The 19,666-nt window shown below is 43.4% G+C and overlaps 1 protein-coding gene across 3 annotated transcripts in view; it reads left to right on the plus strand.

Moving 5' to 3' along the window:
* TMTC1 (transmembrane O-mannosyltransferase targeting cadherins 1) overlaps positions 1-19,666 on the plus strand; it is a 213,673-nt gene that overhangs the window by 17,524 nt on the left and 176,483 nt on the right. For 2 of the 3 annotated variants that reach the window (XM_054034732.1, XM_054034741.1), the window contains exons 2-5: positions 4,181-4,358; positions 6,135-6,208; positions 7,224-7,400; positions 9,458-9,664. In XM_054034732.1, the coding sequence (XP_053890707.1) occupies positions 4,181-4,358; positions 6,135-6,208; positions 7,224-7,400; positions 9,458-9,664 (636 nt within the window). The remainder of the gene's footprint in view (positions 1-4,180; positions 4,359-6,134; positions 6,209-7,223; positions 7,401-9,457; positions 9,665-19,666) is intronic. The other variant, XM_054034751.1, reaches the window with a different exon arrangement.

Here is a 19,666-nt window from a genome sequence, read left to right on the forward strand (position 1 = left end):
AGAATTGGGGGCCATTGTCGAGGAGGGCAAGTTGGTAGCTTGAACCTCCCTTCAGGGTTCCCCCAATGCCGCGGACGCAGCTGCACGCACTCTGGCATCGCCAAGCATCGAAACGCCTGGCTCCAGTCATCGGGTCTTCCGTCTGAGGTGCAACACACCATACAAGGTCACCCCTTTGATGGCTAGGGCCTGTTTGCAGAGCAAACCGATTCCTGCCTGCATACCCTGAAAGACACAAGAAATACTATTAAATCCTTGGGCATGCATACCCTAGCTACTCAAAGGAAGTTGTTTAAACCCCAACAACCAGACCACCCAACAACGCCCCTTCCCACTTAGATCCAGGCAGGACTTCTCCCGTTGGAGAAGCAGGTACCCTGGATGTAGACCATTATGTCCCCGCCCTCCCCCCGCACTTCCCCCCCCCCCCGGCAGGGTCAAGGGCAATCCAAGCCACCTCCGGGCCCTAAGCATCCATTTTGAAGATACGCTCGACCGACGGACTAACAGCTCACATCCCGGACAGTTATCCTTTTCTGAACCATCTATCCAGTTTCTAACATGCCTGGTCCCTTATTACATCGGACCATTGGGTCCTCTGCATGGTAGAGGCGGGATATTCTATCCATTTCCATTCCACCTCACCCTCCCATCCCCCTTCCCCATCCCTCTTCAGGGACCCTTCTCATGAGCAACTCCTTATCCAGGAGGTACAAACCCTCCTTGCCCTAGGGGCAGTGGAGGAAGTGCCTCGAGAGCTCAGGGGCAAGAGGTTCTACTCCCGCTGCTTCCTCATCCCCAAGGCAAAAGGAGGCCTAAGGCCCATCTTGGACCTCAGGGAGCTCAACAAGTACATGGTCAACCTGAAGTTCCGCGTGGTCTCCTTGGCCACAATTATCCCCTCACGGGACCCGGGAGACTGGTATGCCGCCCTCGATATGAAAGAAGCTTACTTTTCACATTCAATTACCCCACCCCACAGACGTTTTCTCCGTTTCGTGGTGAACAAGATGCACTATCAGTTCACAGCCCTCCCATTCGGCTTGTGCACAGCCCCTCGCGTCTTCACCAAGTGCATGGCGGTCGTGGCAGCTTTTCTTCGCTGACATCACGTCTTCCCGTACCTCAACGACTGGCTTATACAGGGCTAATCTCACCAACAAGTTCGGTCTTAAGTGCAGCTGGTCATGGACACGTTCAGTCGCTTGGGCATCATGCTGAATGTCAGCAAATCTGTCCTCTCCCCTACCCAGACAATAGAGTTCATTGGGGCAGTCCTGGACGCAAACCAAGCGCGGGCTTTCCTCCTGGCGCCTGGCTCTAGCAAACATAATCACCAACCTCTGCAGGTTTCCCACCACCACAGCGAGGCAGTGTCTCAGGTTGCTGGGCCACGTGGCATCCTGCACCTACGTGGTGCAACATGTCAGGCTAAGATCAGGCCTCTCCAGACGTGGCTAGCATCGGTATATCGACCAGGCTGTGACAATCTAGATATGGTGCTCACAGTCCCAAGCTGCACACTCGACTCCCTGCGTTGGTGGCTGGATCCCCGTATGGTGGGTGCCGGGGTCCTGTTCCATCCCCCTCAACCCACCCTGACCCTGGTTACAGATGCATCTGCACTGGAATGGGGGGGCCCACCTCAGGAGCCTGACAACGCAGGGCCTATGGCACGAAAATGAGCTGTCCTTGCACATCAATAGCAAGGAGCTCAGGGCGATTCGCCTTGCGTGCCAAGTGTTCCTTCCCCGCTTACAAGACCATTGTGTAGCAGTCCTATCTGAACAAACAGGATGGAGCCCAGTCATTGTCGCACTGCCAAGAAGCCCTTCTTCTGTGGGAATTCTGTTTAGCCCACTCCATCACCCTTCAAGCCTCATACCTGCCAGGTGTCCAGAACGTACTGGAAGACAACTTGAGCAGGTGTTTTCTCACGCACGAATGGTCGCTTCGCCCGAACATCATTCACTCTGTTTTCCACATCTGGGGGTTTCCCCGAATCGACTTGTTCGCTTCACGGACCAACAGGCAGTGCCCAGCCTTCTGCTCCTTCCGGGGTCACAGCCCGGGCTCGATCGCAGTCGCCTTCCTGATCACATCATCGAACCAACTACCTTACGCCTTCCTGCCATTTCCGCTGGTCCACAAGGTGCTCCTCAAGGTCCGCTGGGACAAGGCGGACGTCTGTGTTGGTACCCTATCCTGCTGGACCTGTCAATTCAGGTTCCCCTATGTCTGCCTCTCAGCCCCAACCTCATCTTGCAGAACCACGGTTGTCTCCTACACCCAGACCTTCAGTTGCTCCACTTCACGGTCTGGAGGATCCGTGGTTGAACCAGGCTGAGCGTGCCTGTTCGGACTTGGTAAGGCGGGTGCTCCTGGAAAGTCGCAAGCCTTCGACTACACTTACTTACGAAGCTAAATGGAAAAGGTTTTCCAGCTGGTGCGCTCAGCAGCTGGTGCTCCCGCTCCAGGCTTCAATCCTGAGTATCCTAGACTACCTGATGTTTTTAAGGACCAGCACCTAGCTTTTGGATCCCTTAAAGTTCACCTCGCAGCCATTGCTGCGTTCCACACAGGAGCGGCTGGGCGCTCGGTGTTTGCACAACCGGTCGTGTGGCGTTTCCTCAAAGGCTTGGAAAAAATCCATCCTCCAGCGAAGCAGCCTGTGCCTACATGGGACCTTAACTTGGTTCTTTCCTGCCTTATGGGCCCTCCTTTCGAGCCGCTGGCTTCCTGCTCACTCCTCTATCTTTCCTGGAAGGTTGCCTTCCTAGTGGCCATCACTTTGGCACGGCGGGTGTCCGAGCTACGGGCTCTCACATGTGAACCGCCTTATACCATATTCCATAAAGATAAAGTTCAGCTGAGACCTCACCCAGATTTCCTGCCAAAAGTGGTGTCCTGCTTCCATGTAAGTCAGGACATTTTTCTACTGTTTTTTTACTCAAAACCACACCTCGACCTTCGGGAACAGCGCCTCCATTTGCTGGATATTAGGAGGGTGCTTGCCTTCTATATAGACCGAACAAAGCCATTCCGTAAGACAACCCAGTTGTTTATTGCCATCGCGGAGTGGATGAAAGGCGCACCGGTCTCCTCCCAACGGATATCTTCATGGATCACCTTGTGTATCCGTACCTGGTACAAGTTGGCAAATGTCCCTCCACCTGTTGTCATGGCTCACTCCACGAGAGCTCAGGCATCGTCAGCGTCCTTTCTGGCAAACATTCCCCTCCAGGAAATCTGCAGAGCTGCCACGTGGGCCTCAGTGCACACCTTCATGTCCCACTGCGCCATCGTCCAGCACTCTCGTGATGATGCGGTCTTTGGCAGAGCGATTCTTCAGTCTGAGGTAAGGCTTGGGAGTCATCTAACTGGAATTGATATGAGCAAGCACTCGAAGAAAAAACAGTTACTCACCTTTCTGTAACTGTTGTTCTTTGAGATGTGTTACTCATATCTATTCCATTTCCCCCCCACCTTTCCCTCTGTCGGAGTAGCCGGCAAGAAGGAACTGAAGGGGGGTCGGGCCGGCAGGGTCTTATATAGAGCGCCATATCGACGCCACTCCAGGGGGCTCCCCAGCCGGCCTGACGGGTAGCTGCTAGGGAAAAAGTTTCCAACATCCGTGAACGTGGCACACGCATACACCTAACTGGAATTGATATGAGCAACACATCTCGAAGAACAACAGTTACAGAAAGGTGAGTAACTGATTTTTTGGAGGAAAAAAACCTATCTTAATGGATCCATATCATAAAACTACCACATAGCTTAGACTTCTGTGGAAAGTGTCAGTGTTGAAGGGGCACAAATGTCACAGCTTTCATGTTGAAGTGCACGATTTACCCTGGGGTAAGCATGTAAAGCATCGATCTATGAGATGCTTAGCTCAAGTCTGTGTTGTTAGCCTCTTACTTCATTTGCAGTGAAACTTGCCAAATTCAGCCACACATTTCAAAAGGCAGTGGTGGGAGGAGGCTGCAGCAAGGAGTGGTTTCTTTTTATCAAGATTAACCAGATGTTCTGAGCAATTTTACCCTAATTAATTTAACAGCCTATACTCTAAATTACGTATTTCATCTGGTTTTAATGTGCGTGAATGATGTTCTGCCATTGCAAGGATTCCATGGCCCAATTATATTTATTATGGTTCTGTTTTGTTTTCTTACAGGCTAAACATATTGTTGGCTGGTATGAACCCATTCTATTTCCATGCAGTGAATGTAATTTTACACTGTCTAGTGACTCTTGTCCTGATGTATACTTGTGACAAAGCTGTATTCAAGGATGGTCGACTGGCTTTTGTCACGGCTCTCTTCTTTGCTGTGCATCCTATTCACAGTGAGGCTGTAAGTACATATGTAAAACTGAGATAGTACCTAAAAGAAATACATGTTTATAACTTTTTTTTAAAAATAAACCTTTAATACAAAACATACCATTTGCTGTGATTCAATGTGGTGCTTGCTTTGAAGAGTCAACAGTAAAATAACAAAAATGAAAAACAAACTAAAGAACCTCAAACCTTTTGCATTCAAAATAATAACATACATTAAGAATAAACTTCGTACTTGCTGTCTTTCCACTTCATATTAGCTGCAATTCCAATTAGCCATCCTAACCAGCAATGCTAAAAATAATTACACGTTTCGATTGAAGAAAATGTGGATCCCCACCATCTCTCAAAACCAGAAAACTTTGTGAGGCATCTGTCCTGCTGAGACATTGTTCTGTTTCTTAAATCTTTTTTACAGAGTGTTTAATTTCTAAACAGAAAAGGGCCCCTGTAATTCATAATGTAACTTGGTGTGCATTCTGGACAAGATAATAGAAAAATGCTGATACAGGTCGTAGGTCTATATTGACCCATGAATTTACTCACATAGCTCTTAATTAGAAACTATGGATTTTTTTTAATCTAGGAAAAAAGCTTCTTTGAGTACACTTCATGGCAAAGTTGCAGTATATAAGCTTATGTTGCTTTTCTACTAATCACAGGAAAATGCAAGATATCAAAATATATAGATACCTTGTTTTAAAATGACGGCTATTTTAATTCCCATGTAGATAAAATAGTTGTGTGTTTTCTTTCAAATGGGGATGCAATTTCTTCTGTTTCCAGGTAGACAACAAGTGTATGTCTAGTTAAGATATTGTCAGCATTGTATTTTGTTATGACCTATTGTAAACTAGTGAGAGTGAAATGACTGCCAGTGCTGAGAACTTTTGAGGCGAGAGTGCCTTAATAACAAAAGAGCCATGAGCTTTACAGTTACCCCTTGTGTTGTCTCTGTAAGCTAATCAGCCAGGCTCCTTTACATAATGCTGCTTTATAATATAAGCGAGGTTTTAGAGGAGGCTGGCTTTGAATTTACTCTTGTCTAGATCAGAATTTGGGGAGTTTAAAGCAAATGCCAAAGCATTGAAGATTACATAATTAAGTTATCTTAAAACAGCAAAAGCTTCAAAGGGCCTTTAATTTCCTTTATGTGCAGTTTCTGAATCTTTATTAAGTGGAATGCTGAAATATTTTGTAATTTGAATAATTAAAGAAACTTGCCAATTAGAGTCTGAAAAACTCTCATATGTACTAAGTTAGCAGTTGCAATTTATTGTCTGTCTGAACTGATTATTAACTAACAGTTGAGTAATAAGCTTTCTTATTATGTAGGAGTGACTTTTAGTCTTTGGGGAGGATTCTTATCTAAAATCAGTTCTCACAGTATTAAAGACTATGATTAAACTTCACAGTTTAGTGAATCAGGCATACATTTCTCTTTTTGATCCCCATTTTAATTATTTCATAAAAATCCCAACCACAGTTATGTTTTTATTTTCTGAGCTGTTTCTATAAATGCTTGTTAAAATAATTTAACTTTGGTTTTAGTCAGTCCGTATATTGTTGTTGTTGTTGCACAAAATAGCTTAATTACTCTATATCTATATTAGAAAAATACCCAAATTCCTACTGATTAGGGTGCCAGGATGTGGGGAAGAAGAGAGAGACAGAAAGAAAGGAGGGGAAAAACCCATAAAGCAAAGGCAATTGGTATGGGTCATTGAAACAGTCTCTAAAGGGTTTTTTTAAAGTGTAATTTTCATGTTTCTTCTTTTTCTCCTCTTAGGTAACAGGTATTGTAGGCAGAGCGGATGTCTTAGCCTGTCTACTGTTTCTGTTGGCTTTTCTCTCCTATAATAGGTATGGATCTTTAATATTAAATGTTATGAGATGTTGAGACATGAGTTTTTGGGGGGGGGAAAGGAATCCATATAAAATCCTAACTATTCAATTTTATTAAAAATTGACAAAGCAAATCCTCTCAACCCATGCTGTTTTTTAAGTCACTCACTCTGTGTAAAAGTGCTTTTGGACCCTTCTTTCAGTCATGCACACAACTTGCAGGGATATTAATAAATATATGTATCAGAGGGGTAGCCGTGTTAGTCTGGATCTTATAGACTAACAGATGTATTGGAGCATAAGCTTTCGTGGGTGAATACCCACTTCGTCAGATTAATATAGTGGAAATATCCAGAGGCAGGTATAAATACACCTCTACCTCGATATAACGCTGTCCTCGGGAGCCAAAAAATCTTACCGCGTTATAGGTGAAACTGCGTTAAATCGAACTTGCTTTGATTCACCGGAGTGTGCAGTCCTGCCCCCCCGGAGCGCTGCTTTACCGCGTTATATCCAAATTCGTGCTATATCGGGTTGCGTTATAGCGAGGTAGAGGTGTATGCAGGCAAGAATCAGTCTAGAGATAATGAGGTTAGTTCAATCCGGGAGGATGAGGCCCTCTTCTAGCAGTTTAGGTGTGAACACCAAGGGAGGAGAAACTGCTTTTGTAGTTGGCTAGCCATTCACAGTCTTTGTTTAATCCTGAGCTGATGGTGTCAAATTTGCAAATGAACTGAAGCTCAGCAGTTTCTCTTTGAAGTCTGCTCCTGAAGTTGTTTTGCTGCAGGATGGCTACCTTTAAATCTGCTATTGTGTAGTAGCCAGTTGCTGCAGATCCTTACTCACAGTCGTTTCACTGAAATTAATGGGAGTGCTCACCCAAGTATGTGTTCGCAGCACTGGGTCCATGGTTATTGAGAATATTTTAATGTTTTAAAAGTGATGGACATGCTCTTGGAAAACGTTTAATGAACTAATTAATAAATATGAAAATAACTTAAATTAAAATCTCTACATCAAATCTATTTTGCAGGAGTGTGGATCATTTTTATGTTGGGGAACATTTCCCTCCCACTGCCTCTCCATTCTTCTTGCTGCTTAGTTTATTTCTTGGGACCTGTGCAATGCTGGTGAAGGAAACTGGAGTCACTGTGTTTGGTGTGTGCTTGGTTTATGACTTGCTTTTCCTGTCCTACAATAGACTTACACTGTAAGTAACTTAATATATTATTCAAACCTTGACACCTTTTATGTGCATAATGGGTAGGTGGGTGGAGAGAGATAGCTTGGTGGTTTGAGCATTGGCCTGCTAAACCCAGGGTTGTGAGTTCAATCCTTTAGGGGGGATCTGGGGCAAAATCAGTACTTAGTCCTGCTAGTGAAGGCAGGGGGCTGGACTCAATGACCTTTCAGGGTTCCTTTCAGTTTTAGGAGATAGAATATCTCCATATATTATTATTATTATATACAGTATGATGGATGGAATTCTGTCCCCATTGAAGTTAATGGGAAACTCCCATTGACTCCAGTAGAGCTAGGATTTCATCCTATATTTTATTTTATGTTTTGCTTGATCCTGTTGCTGGGTGGACAGCTAGCAAAGGGTGAAGAAATGATCTACAGAAACACAACTCAGTTATAGCTAACTTTGAAAGGGTTTGATTTTTATTTTTGTGTGAATTTTGACTAGTGGTATCAATGGTTTTTAAAACTTATTGGCTTAATTTCTGCAGTAGCAGCAAACTAAAACCCCATAACTGTTTGTTCAAAATGTGATGACATGTGAAGTTGTTTTATATCCTATTTAGTAATAAAATCAGATTTGTTCATTTATTTCTTAATATTTTATTTGTAACATGAATTATGCTTACATCGGAACTCTTCTGAGCCCTCAAGCAATATCTTTAAATGTTTTTTTTCTTTTTTCCCCTCTGTAAATCTAAATTTGTTAAATATGGAAATATTTTTTTCATCTGTTTTTGGGTGGCTCAAGAATTCCACAGCTGGAGAATTCAGCAGTTATCAACACTTAGTTCAGAAAAATCAAATCCATTCAAGGGGACTTATCACAGTCTTAGTTCTGCTGATAGCTATATGGCTCCTTACTTATAGTGTTAAGTTTTTCTCTTTTTGATAGGCACTAACAACATGTAGAGCCTTTTACATCCATCTCTCCCCCAAACATTCAGTGTTTTTACACTTTCTACAGCCTTGTCCCCTCTCTCATATTTTATCTCTTTCCATTGACTTTAACGGGACTTAGATATGGTCCTATGAAAAAATCCCTCCCCCCACAAGTAGTACTAATCAGTGGTAAGCTATGATACATCACTAGAGTATTTCTTCTGTCTTGATTCTAATACATAACTTCACAAATGGTCTGCCAGTGGCAAGCTATGGACTTCTTTGGGGTTGGCCGTCAGAATGCTTGTAATGCGTACATTTACAATGGTTTGTGTGGAGTTGCAGGAACTCTGTGGTTAAGGATAGCAGGAATCTTTAATTATTCAGGGAACACCCATGCACTTATTTTATATCCCTCTTTTCCTTGGGTTCATGTTCCAGCAGTCTCTGAACATTCTGTTTCCTTGCTTCAGTGACATTAAATAATGGTCATGCCTGGGCCAGAGACCTTACGGTAATGAGAGGCTCTGTGGCCCAGATGTGTTGCATTTCAATAGTCATTCTAATTTATTGTGCATTAGTGTAGCTGTTTATGGTGCTCAGAATTTTGTCTTTGTGTTTGCTTGGTTTTAAGGGATAGGAAAGAACCTGCAGCCAAGTGCTGCTGAGACTCCTTCCCGCACCCCCTGTTTGTTTGAACCAGACCGTCTTTCTTTTTTTTTTTTTTAACAAGTGAGTTGCCACAAAGGATAATTGTCTAATGAAATATACTATGCAATTTCTCCCTCCTGACTCCCCATCATTCTCACCACTGTAAGCCCTCTTGAGGTCTGTAAGAAAGATTAGACTAATAATATACTGTGAGGTTCTTTTACATATTTTTAATACTGTAGTTTGTACAATAGCTAAGAATCCATTTATTCTGCCCTCCATCATGCCCAGTAGCGGTGAAGTAAATGTCAGATCTTTGCATGGAGAACTGAAGGAAATGTCATTTATTGTATTAAGATAGCAGTTCGGGATAACTTTCCAATACTCCTTTTTTTTAATGAAGTAAACATGAAACAAAAGAACCATATCTTAAAAGGCCTCTTTCCCCCCCTCCTACCCCCCCTTGTGCTTCTCAATTCAATGAGTAATTAGGAGAAATGGAGGGGTGCATCAGAGGTTCCCACGGCAGCCTGCGGCTTCTCCATCTGCTTCGCTGCAGATTCCTCCATCCAGCAGGGAGAATGGGAAGCACCGGTTTGCTCACAAAGGGACCTGGAACGCATGCCACCCTGCATCACCTGAAGAGCAACGGAGCAGCAGCCTTTCTGTCTCAAACAAAGCCATGTGGGCTATTCTTAGGTACTATACAACCACAAGTGGTTCTGATTTTTTTTTTTCTTTTTTTCTCAACAGGTTGTTTTATATCTTTGTATATTTTAATGACAAGAATCACTTTACTTTCTTTAAACGTTTTTATTTAAAAAAAAAAAACTAGTATAATTGTTGAGTGAGGAAAAAACAGGGTGGGGGGCCAGGACGGATTAAACGAGTACATTTCTGCTGCTTGAGAAGAAGAAAGGATTGATGTCACTTCACAGCTGAGAAGAATCGGTATTTTTAGAGAAGGCCAGGCATTAGAGAGAGGGTTTTGTCCCTCCGCCATCTTATCTGGTGGAATGGAGTGCTTCCTTGTGTTTCTTATCCTCCCCTTCCTCTTCCAGAGGTAGAAGATGGGGTTGTGATGATGGTTTGAGAGGGGAGGCACAGATCCTTTTACCTCTAAAACCTGGTGGTGAGCACAGGTGCATAGTTTGGAGCAGAGCTGCCATATATAAACAATCTACTTAAATTTTCACAATTTGGGGAAATTATGGGGGCAGGGGTCAGACAATAATTATGTAATGAGCAGTAGATGTTGAGATTCAAGTAGTTGAACCATTAAAACACAAATTGTCAACGTCACATATACAAAATATCCTTAAATCAAAGGCTAATAATTTCTCAAGCAGCATTTTTCTTACTTAGCCTGTCTGTAAATTTTGATTATTGCCAGCTGAAATATTTTTTCAATGGTTTGTGTCTGTGTATGGTGAAATCAACCTTTACAGAAATTTAACAATTAAAAATCTAATCCTTCCAAGCCTAATGATACATGGAGAAAGCAGGGGTGGTGGAATGATGGAACAGTTTTATATCCAGCACTAAGTGAGGTAGTCAGTGCACTCCCAATGGACCCCTTCTGCAAGCCAAGCAGCCCCTTTAAGACTGAACCACACTCTGACCTAGGGCCAGAGTCTGACATCCTTTGAATGGCAGTCAGTCAGTAAGAGGGTATAGCAAGATGCATCTCAACATCCTCTCTTAAATACTTAAGTGTGTCATTTTCTAAATGTTTCAGTCTCTAATAGCATTTAGAAACTTGTTTAATGGCTTTTCCTCCTTAGTAGGATATTGATCCTTCCTAGCCATAGTTTTTTCTGATGTTATTACATGCTGCATCATTGGTTTTAAGAATAATGCAAATGAGGTAATGTAGTAATGTTTATTTTCAGGCACATGAAACTCCAAAGCTGAAAATCTGAATAATTAGAGAGCCAGGCAGTGGTTTACTTTTGAAAGGAGTTTTTTTCCTGAATACAATTGTTTGAAGTGGTTTTTTTTTTTTCTTTTTCCCCAAACTGAACAGATGATGACTTCTGCAGTACCTTTTAATTGCAATCTTCTAAGGCAGAATGGCTTTTAAAAAAAAGTCTGCTATAAAAGCAGCTGCTCTTAGAAGCAGTATGTTGTGATTCTTGCTTTAACTGCAAAATATTCTCTGGGTTTTAAAATAAAAGGAAAAATAATTAGCAATTTATGCTTTTTAAATAAAGGATAAAATTTTCAAAGAGACTCGGTGACCTAGTCACCCAACTGCCGTCCAAAGTCAATGGGAGTTAGGCTGTTTTTGAAATAGTGCCCGAAAGCTTGAGACACAGGTAAGGCTTTTTGGTAGTACTTAGACCAGCAAGGGCCAGCCAGACTCTTCCAGCAGACAGTTCCTACATCAGATCATATGCCATCTAAGTCCTTTTGGCAACTTGTGTGCAAGCAATATTTCATAATTATGAAATGGCCCCAGAAAACAGGACACTAATGGAGACTTATGTTTGGCTGTCAGCAATATGTAAATCATGTCAGCAGTGCTCATTAACTGTATAGTCCACAACTATGTTTATATTTATTTGAAAATTCCATGTCTTAATAGCAAAAATAGATTCCAGGGTATATGACCATAAGGGGGGGCGGGGGAAGTATTGTCAGGTCAGGTGACCAGTCTTTGCCTTTGATCTTATGCCTTCTAATACTATTTATGTCCAGCTATAATTGCCCCCAAAATACTCTGCCTGGATTACTTGAGTGTTTTATTATTTGAAGACGATCTGTAAATGTCTCTCTTTTTTTGGTATTCTATATATTTCTGGTGTAATAGTGCCTAGAGACCCCAGTCAGAATCCGGAATCCCTATGGGGTAAACACTTAGTAAGACACAATCTGTGCTGCAAAACACCTATAATTAATTCATTAATTTAATTAATGTATATGTAATTTTAATTAATGGATAACATTAATGTATTTTTCCATTTGTTTTATGCTACAGAGGTAAAGAACTAAAGGCGCATTCAACAAATACATTATTTTAAAACTATCTTTCCACCCCACTTGCCACCAGGTTGCCTAGAATGTTCTGGCTCCCTAGTTTACACTCAGGCTTGGTCTACACTACCCCCCTAATTCGAACTAAGGTACGCAACTTCAGCTACGTGAATAACGTAGCTGAAGTCGAAGTACCTTAGTTCGAACTTACCTTGGTCCACACTCGGCAGGCAGGCTCCCCCGTCGACTCCGCGGTACTCCTCTCGCCGAGCTGGAGTACCGCAATCGACGGCAAGCACTTCCGGGTTCGACTTATCGCGTCCAGACTAGACGCGATAAGTCGAACCCAGAACTTCGATTTCCAGCCGTCGAACTAGCTGGTAAGTGTAGCCAAGGCCTCAGAGGCATTATGATAGAGCCACAACTCACATATCTGGACTTCTGGGGAGGAGGATACATTTTAAAATAATTTTTGTGTGGCATGCCCCTTTAATCCTTTCCTGCTTTGAGAATTCAATACAAATATATTTTGTCCACATTAACAAAATTACAGGTCACTTTAATTTGTACCCTACGCTGATCCAGATTATCAACTGGCGTAAATTGATTTAGCTCCACTGAAGTCAGTGGAGCGATGCTGATTTTTTCCCTGGCTGAGGATCTGACCCTTTGAATGTAGCCCCTAACAACATGTGAAGAATCATGACCCAACACACACACTCAGCCACTTGACTGATTCACTTGCAGGAGAAAGCTTGTGTACCTGAAATTAAATAATTGATAGTGTTGTGTGAAGGACAATAGCAGAATGAAGATGAATTATTAAAGTCTCACAATACAGTGCGATACACCTGGAATGTGAAACCCTGCTGACTAGAAGTGATGATGGGTTGGGATGGAAGTCCTATGCGGACCATTTCCTGGAGAAAGTTTTGTGGAGTCACTGCTGGCTTTTATATGTTTTGCCTCCCTAAACTAGCTAGAAATTCTCTCTCCCAGTCCTTCAGTCACTAAACAGTTTGCTGACACTGGCAACCGATCTGTATTTAGGGCAGAACTGATTCCATATAGAGGTTTCTGAAGCCTGTAAGAGAGGATACTGTTCATGGTGCCTCTCGTTGGGCATCCTTTATTAGCCAGTTCATTAAGCATCATTGACTTTTTTTTCTTGAGTGTTGTGTCAATATCCACTGTAAGTACAGGCTATTATATGCAAATCATTAATATGACAGTCCATGGTACCTCTGTGTCATAATCAATAGGGTAAATGGTCCCATACTAGAGAACTTATAGGATGCAGGTTGATACAGAGTCCAGATGGTCTACCTTGACAATGTGAATTTGCCTGTGGTTGTGTTTTGCTTTAAAGGGGGTGAGGGTTTGGTAATCTTGCATTTATGAAAACTAGTTAATTTCTTCCTTCTCTCAAGTGGAATTGCACTGAATCCCAGTTTCGCTTAGCATTGATCTTTCATGTGATAAAACCACAAAATAAATTAGTGCAGTTGGCCAGTCTCTGCTATTTCTGATCTGGCCATCTCTAGAGCAGAGGAGTTGCAGGAAAATAGAACTGTGAGGAAGACTCCAGGAGTTTTGGTAAAGATGAGGGTAAATATTGGCCAAGTGCCAGGTGCTTTAAGGGACAGAAAATGGTGGTGGTGGGAAACTGCCTTCAAAATTGGTTTATAAATTTAGTTTTTTTGCTGCATCCCAAAAGATCTAGAACAACTAGTAAGCACAAGTATCAGAGGGGCAGCCGTGTTAGTCTGAATCTGTAAAAAGCAACAGAGGGTCCTGTGGCACCTTTAAGACTAACAGAAGTATTGGGAGCATAAGCTTTCGTGGGTAAGGACCCCACTTCTTCAGATGCAAGAAGTGGGGTTCTTACCCACGAAAGCTTATGCTCCCAATACTTCTGTTAGTCTTAAAGGTGCCACAGGACCCTCTGTTGCTTACTAAGCACAGGTGACCATAATGTCTTATGATATGGCAGGCTGATGGGCTGCCCAAATACACAGTCCGATATCCTGTCTTGGGACCTCCACTCTTTCTGTCCTCTGTTTTCTCCTTTTTTTTTTCTTTTGGTCTGTCTTCTCCATCTGTGTTTGTCTATATTTCATCCTTTCTCTGTCAAATACTATGGTGAAAGCCACCAATGTAAGAAACCAGATAGATTTATTTCTTCTTTATTTCTCTCTCCTCTCTTTTGCTGTCTTTACTGATAGAGCTGACTGAAAAATTTTAGTGGTGAAATTTATGGGCAAAAGTATAATTAGCAATAACTAAATCTCAGCACATAAAGAGAATAGATTCTCTTTATCTTCATTTGCTCCTCTCTTCATCTATCTCAGTGGTTTTAAAACTTATTTGATCGTGCTCCCCTTCTTTGTGTTTGTAATAGTTTATGCTTCTCTCCTCCCCCCTCTCCCCCGGGGCACCCAGTCAGCAGCCACTGCTCTCTGGCCGCCCAGCTCTGAAGGCAGAGTGGAGAATGGTGGCTGCTGGCTGAGTGCCCAGCTTTGAAGACAGCGCCACTGCCAGCAGCAGCAAAGTACAGGTGATATGGCATGGCATTGCCACCCTTTCTTCTCCACTGCTGCTGGTATCGGTGCTGCCTTCAGAGCTGGGCACCCGGCCAGCAGCCACTGCTCTCCAGCTGCCCAGCTCTGAATGTGCGCAGTAAGTTTGTTTCCCCCCCCCCAAAGCTTTTCCCGCTCCCCCTCCCGCCCCCTAAAATACATTCCATGCCCAGTACTGGCCTTAGGGTTAGGTGACCGCTGAGGGTGCCATGGTTGGGAGGTGGGGGTGCTGTCCAAGTGCTGCAAACTGGTGGGCCTGGGCTGCTGGAGTGGAGGTGAGTGCTGGCGAGCCTGGGGCTAGAGCCCTGCCCGGCCAGCTGGGTGGAGGGCGGGCAATACCGCCCAGAGCTGCCAGCCTGGCAGAGAGGCACAGGCAGTAGGGCTTACCCTTGCGGAGCCAGTGGGCCAGTCCCTGGGTCGCCCCCTTCCCGCGGGTATAGTGGTCAGGTGATGTATGGCTGGGGGAGCCCCTGGGCTCAGAAAGTCTTCCTTGTACATGCTGCTGTGGGTGGCTGGAGAACATACCATGCCACCCTTACATCTGTGCTGCTGCTGGTGGTGGCTCTGCCTTCAGAGCTGGGCTCCCGCAGAGTGGCAGCTGCTGTCCGGGAGCCTGTGCAGGAGCTATGAACCTCTAGGCTTGGCAGTTCATATTCCCGGCACCTCTGTGCTCCAAGGTTGGTCAAACTTAGGATCAGACAGATAGTGTTCATTTAGAGTTGCTGAATGTGTGTACTTTAGCTCACTTCTCAGTGCTGGGGGATCCAGGAACAAAAAAGACGGGTCCAAATTCAATTAAGTCAATTTGATTACTCCAGAGATGCATTTGAGCTAATAAATAAATTGTCAGCAGTGTTGTTCGCTCTTGCGGTACCATGTAAGCAAACTGGGAACAGGCTTTAGTGTATTGTGTATACCAGGCAGTGTTAGTGTATCAATCAGGAGTCCAACCTATCAAGAAAAGTATGATGAGGTCATACTGTATTTTCCTTTATAGCCCAGTGAAGCTTGCAGATTCTGTTTCAATTCAAACAGATGCCGATCTCCAGCATGCAGCAAGAAGGAAGGGAGAGGGAAACCAGTGACAGTGCATGTAAAGGTGTATCAGTTGCTTGTGGTTATTTTGGCTTTTCCTAATTAGGTACAAAAGTGGTATTTCTCTTTGCAGTTCATATGTAGCCATAGTTCATCTCAAGTAAGACTCTATAACATGTTTCTACTTAAACATAAAATTCTTGCTTGCATTCATTTTGAAAAATAGAAACCTCACTTACTAGTCACTATTTTATTACTTGCATTGAAAACCAGTGTTGCAATTAGAGCTGTGAGAATAAGTGATTTTTCAGTTTGCTGGCAATTCCAGAAATTGGAGGGGTGGGCAGGGGATAGTGGGGGGAGGGGAGGGAGGGGAATGGTTCAGATTGAACCAAAACCAAAACTTTTCTGAATTTTTCATGAATTGAAAAAGTTGGGAAAATTTTGTTTCGGATTGAACAGAATGAAATGTTTTATTTCCAGGCATTTTTTTAAACTGCTCTTGCAATTTTTTGAATTTCTTTAAAAATGAAATTCCTTTATGTCAGAAAGCAATTTTATAGCAAGGTTTGGATTAGAACGTCTGACTGTCATGTTTTAGCACAAACAGATGGGACCATAAAATAGCCCATATTGATCAATGAATAGTGATTATGAAAGTGCTTGGAATATAATTACTGCTAGGCTCCCTTTATATAAAATTATATAGGTTTTATAGTTCTCCCCTCCCTGCCCTCCTCCCTCCCCCCAATTCCATTGAGTTCAGTTGGGAGCAAATGGGATTTGGTTATTTTAATTTACATCAGTGTTTCTCAAACTGGGGTCGCCGCTTGTGTAGGGAAAGCCCCAGCGGGCCAGGACAGTTTGTTTACCTGCCACGTCCGCAGGTCCTGCCGATCGCGGCTCCCACTGGCTGCAGTTCATAGCTGCAGGCTAATAGGGACTGCTGGAAGTGGCGGCCAGTAAGTCCCTCGGCCCGCGCCGCTTCCAGCAGCTCCCACTGGCCTGGAGCAGCGAACCGCAGTCAGTGGGAGCCGCGATCAGCCGGACCTGCGGACGGGGCAGGTAAACAAACCAGCCCGGCCCGCCAGGGGCTTTCCCTACACAAGTGGCGACCCCAGTTTGAGAAACACTGGTTTACATGATGAGATGCACTATACACTGTGCTTTTTTATTTAAAGTGTTCATTGTTTTCAGTGCCCAGCATACAACTAAAAAGAAAAACCCAAGTGTGTGACTCTACCCTCGAAAGCATTTTGGGTTTTTGCCCATGCAACAACAAAATAGCAGAGGAGGGAAATAAAAATGATATGGAAAGTATGTAACTACATGTACATAAGTAGCTATACAGCTGCATATTTTTCTATAATTGAGGCTTCAAGATTCAGCTTTTCTTGTGAAATACCTATCTGCCATAACTGTAAGTTATGGGAATAATAACAACCTTGTAGGAAGCAAAGATCCTAGCTCTTAAGTGAATACATTTGGGAGAGGTGTTGCCAGAGTGTTATTCATAATAACTTGTTCCTAGTGCCCTTGCTACAGTGATTATATGATATTTTTGTGGATGTTTAACTACAAAAATACCTAGACAGTTTAAAGAGACCCTGTCAAGGTTGTTGGGTTCAAATTTTAACTTTTTATAGGCCCAGATGACCGCTGTTTTCCTAGTCCATGTGGCTCAAATTCTGGGAGCGAGGCCTATCGCAGTAACTGATTTATATCCTAATACAGGACATTTTTATATAAGAGAATAAAACTGAAAAAACAACATAGATATTGAACCTGCCAAACACTTATGAACACTCATAACTTTGCTCCCTTCAATAGTCCCACTGAAGTCAATTGAATTATTCATGTGAGCCAAGTTTTGCATGTGTTAAATGCTTTGCAGGAGCAGGGTCATAGTATACAATGGCTGTTGTTCATTTTAGCCCGCTGTCTGTAAAGTTACGTGGGGCTCAGGGACAGCTGTATAAAAGTAAATTGTGCCTCTGCCCTATACTTGGCTTCAACACTTTTATACATTGTGATGGACATGGAGCTGCTATGTAATCTGAGTAATGAGATAATTTTATGAATACTGTATATGACCTGGTCAGCGAGATGAAGTTACTGTATGAAATGTACTGCTCCAGTTTAATAGGAGGGCTGCATGAAAAACAAGAAGAAAAGCAACATGATGGATCTAGATAAGAAACATCTGAGCAAACACTTGGGAGAGTAGGGGGAATCAATTACAGAACAATGTCTAGGCCCCAGCCCAAAGTGACACAGCTGTTTTGCCAGGGTAGGAGCTAGCGATCAAAAGGACGTTCAACAATTAAAAAGCCAGTTTGACCCAGAGAGGGGCTCTGCAGAGAGAGTTTGTCTCCCTTCACCAGACCCAGGGAATGGTAAGCCTCAGGGAGAGGCGACCATACGTATACACTGGTGTATTGTTTTGCGATCTGTTTTCTCCTGGATGGTTTGACTCTAAATAAATAATACTTTGCTTAACAGAGGCTGTTTGATTACTGTTTATCACTGTCATTGCTCCCAGATGGAGCAGAACTGCAGGCACTGAAGGTAAGTCAGGCCTGCTTAGGTAATCACAGTTGATCATAGGGGACTGCAGACCTAGACCCTGTCCGAGAGTGGGAGAATCGCATGATTCCATCCCAGGAGAGGTGATGGCTTGAGGGCCAAGACCAGAAGGGGGATGCCCTCAGAGATCAGGAGAGGTCAGAAGTGCAGTTAGCCTTGAAATCATGACATGTTTCCCCTGTTGTGTTTATAGATTCATAGATTCATAGATTCTAGGACTGGAAGGGACCTCGAGAGGTCATCGAGTCCAGTCCCCTGCCCGCATGGCAGGACCAAATACTGCCTAGACCATCCCTAGTAGACATTTATCTAACCTACCCTTAAATATCTCCAGAGACGGAGATTCCACAACCTCCCTAGGCAATTTGTTCCAGTGTTTAACCACCCTGACAGTTAGGAACTTTTTCCTAATGTCCAATCTAGACCTCCCTTGCTGCAGTTTAAACCCATTGTTTCTGGTTCTATCCTTAGAGGCTAAGGTGAACAAGTTCTCTCCCTCCTCCTTATGACACCCTTTTATATACCTGAAAACTGCTATCATGTCCCCTCTCAGTCTTCTCTTTTCCAAACTAAACAAACCCAATTCTTTCAGCCTTCCTTCATAGGTCATGTTCTCAAGACCTTTAATCATTCTTGTTGCTCTTCTTTGGACCCTTTCCAGTTTCTCCACATCTTTTTTAAAATGCGGCGCCCAGAACTGGACACAATACTCCAGCTGAGGCCTAACCAGAGCAGAGTAGAGCGGAAGAATGACTTCTCGTGTCTTGCTCACAACACACCTGTTAATGCATCCCAGAATCATGTTTGCTTTGTTTGCAACAGCATCACACTGTTGACTCATATTTAGCTTGTGGTCCACTATAACCCCTAGATCCCTTTCTGCCGTACTCCTTCCTAGACAGTCTTTTCCCATTCTGTATGTGTGAAATTGATTTTTCCTTCCTAAGTGGAGCACTTTGCATTTGTCTTTGTTAAACTTCATCCTGTTTAACTCAGACCATTTCTCCAATTTGTCCAGATCATTTTGAATTATGACCCTGTCCTCCAAAGTAGTTGCAATCCCTCCCAGTTTGGTATCATCCGCAAACTTAATAAGCGTACTTTCTATGCCAATATCTAAGTCGTTGATGAAGATATTGAACAGAGCCGGTCCCAAAACAGACCCCTGCGGTACCCCACTCGTTACGCCTTTCCAGCAGGATTGGGAACCATTAATAACAACTCTCTGAGTACGATTATCCAGCCAGTTATGCACCCACCTTATAGTAGCCCCATCTAATTTGTATTTGCCTAGTTTATCGATAAGAATATCATGCGAGACCGTATCAAATGCCTTACTAAAGTCTAGGTATACCACATCCACCGCTTCACCCTTATCCACAAGGCTCGTTATCCTATCAAAGAAAGCTATCAGATTGGTTTGACATGATTTGTTCTTCACAAATCCATGCTGGCTATTCCCTATCACCTTACCACCTTCCAAGTGTTGGCAGATGATTTCCTTAATTACTTGCTCCATTATCTT

The sequence above is a fragment of the Malaclemys terrapin genome, chromosome 1, assembly GCF_027887155.1.
Source record: "Malaclemys terrapin pileata isolate rMalTer1 chromosome 1, rMalTer1.hap1, whole genome shotgun sequence".
Lineage (NCBI taxonomy): Eukaryota > Metazoa > Chordata > Testudines > Emydidae > Malaclemys > Malaclemys terrapin.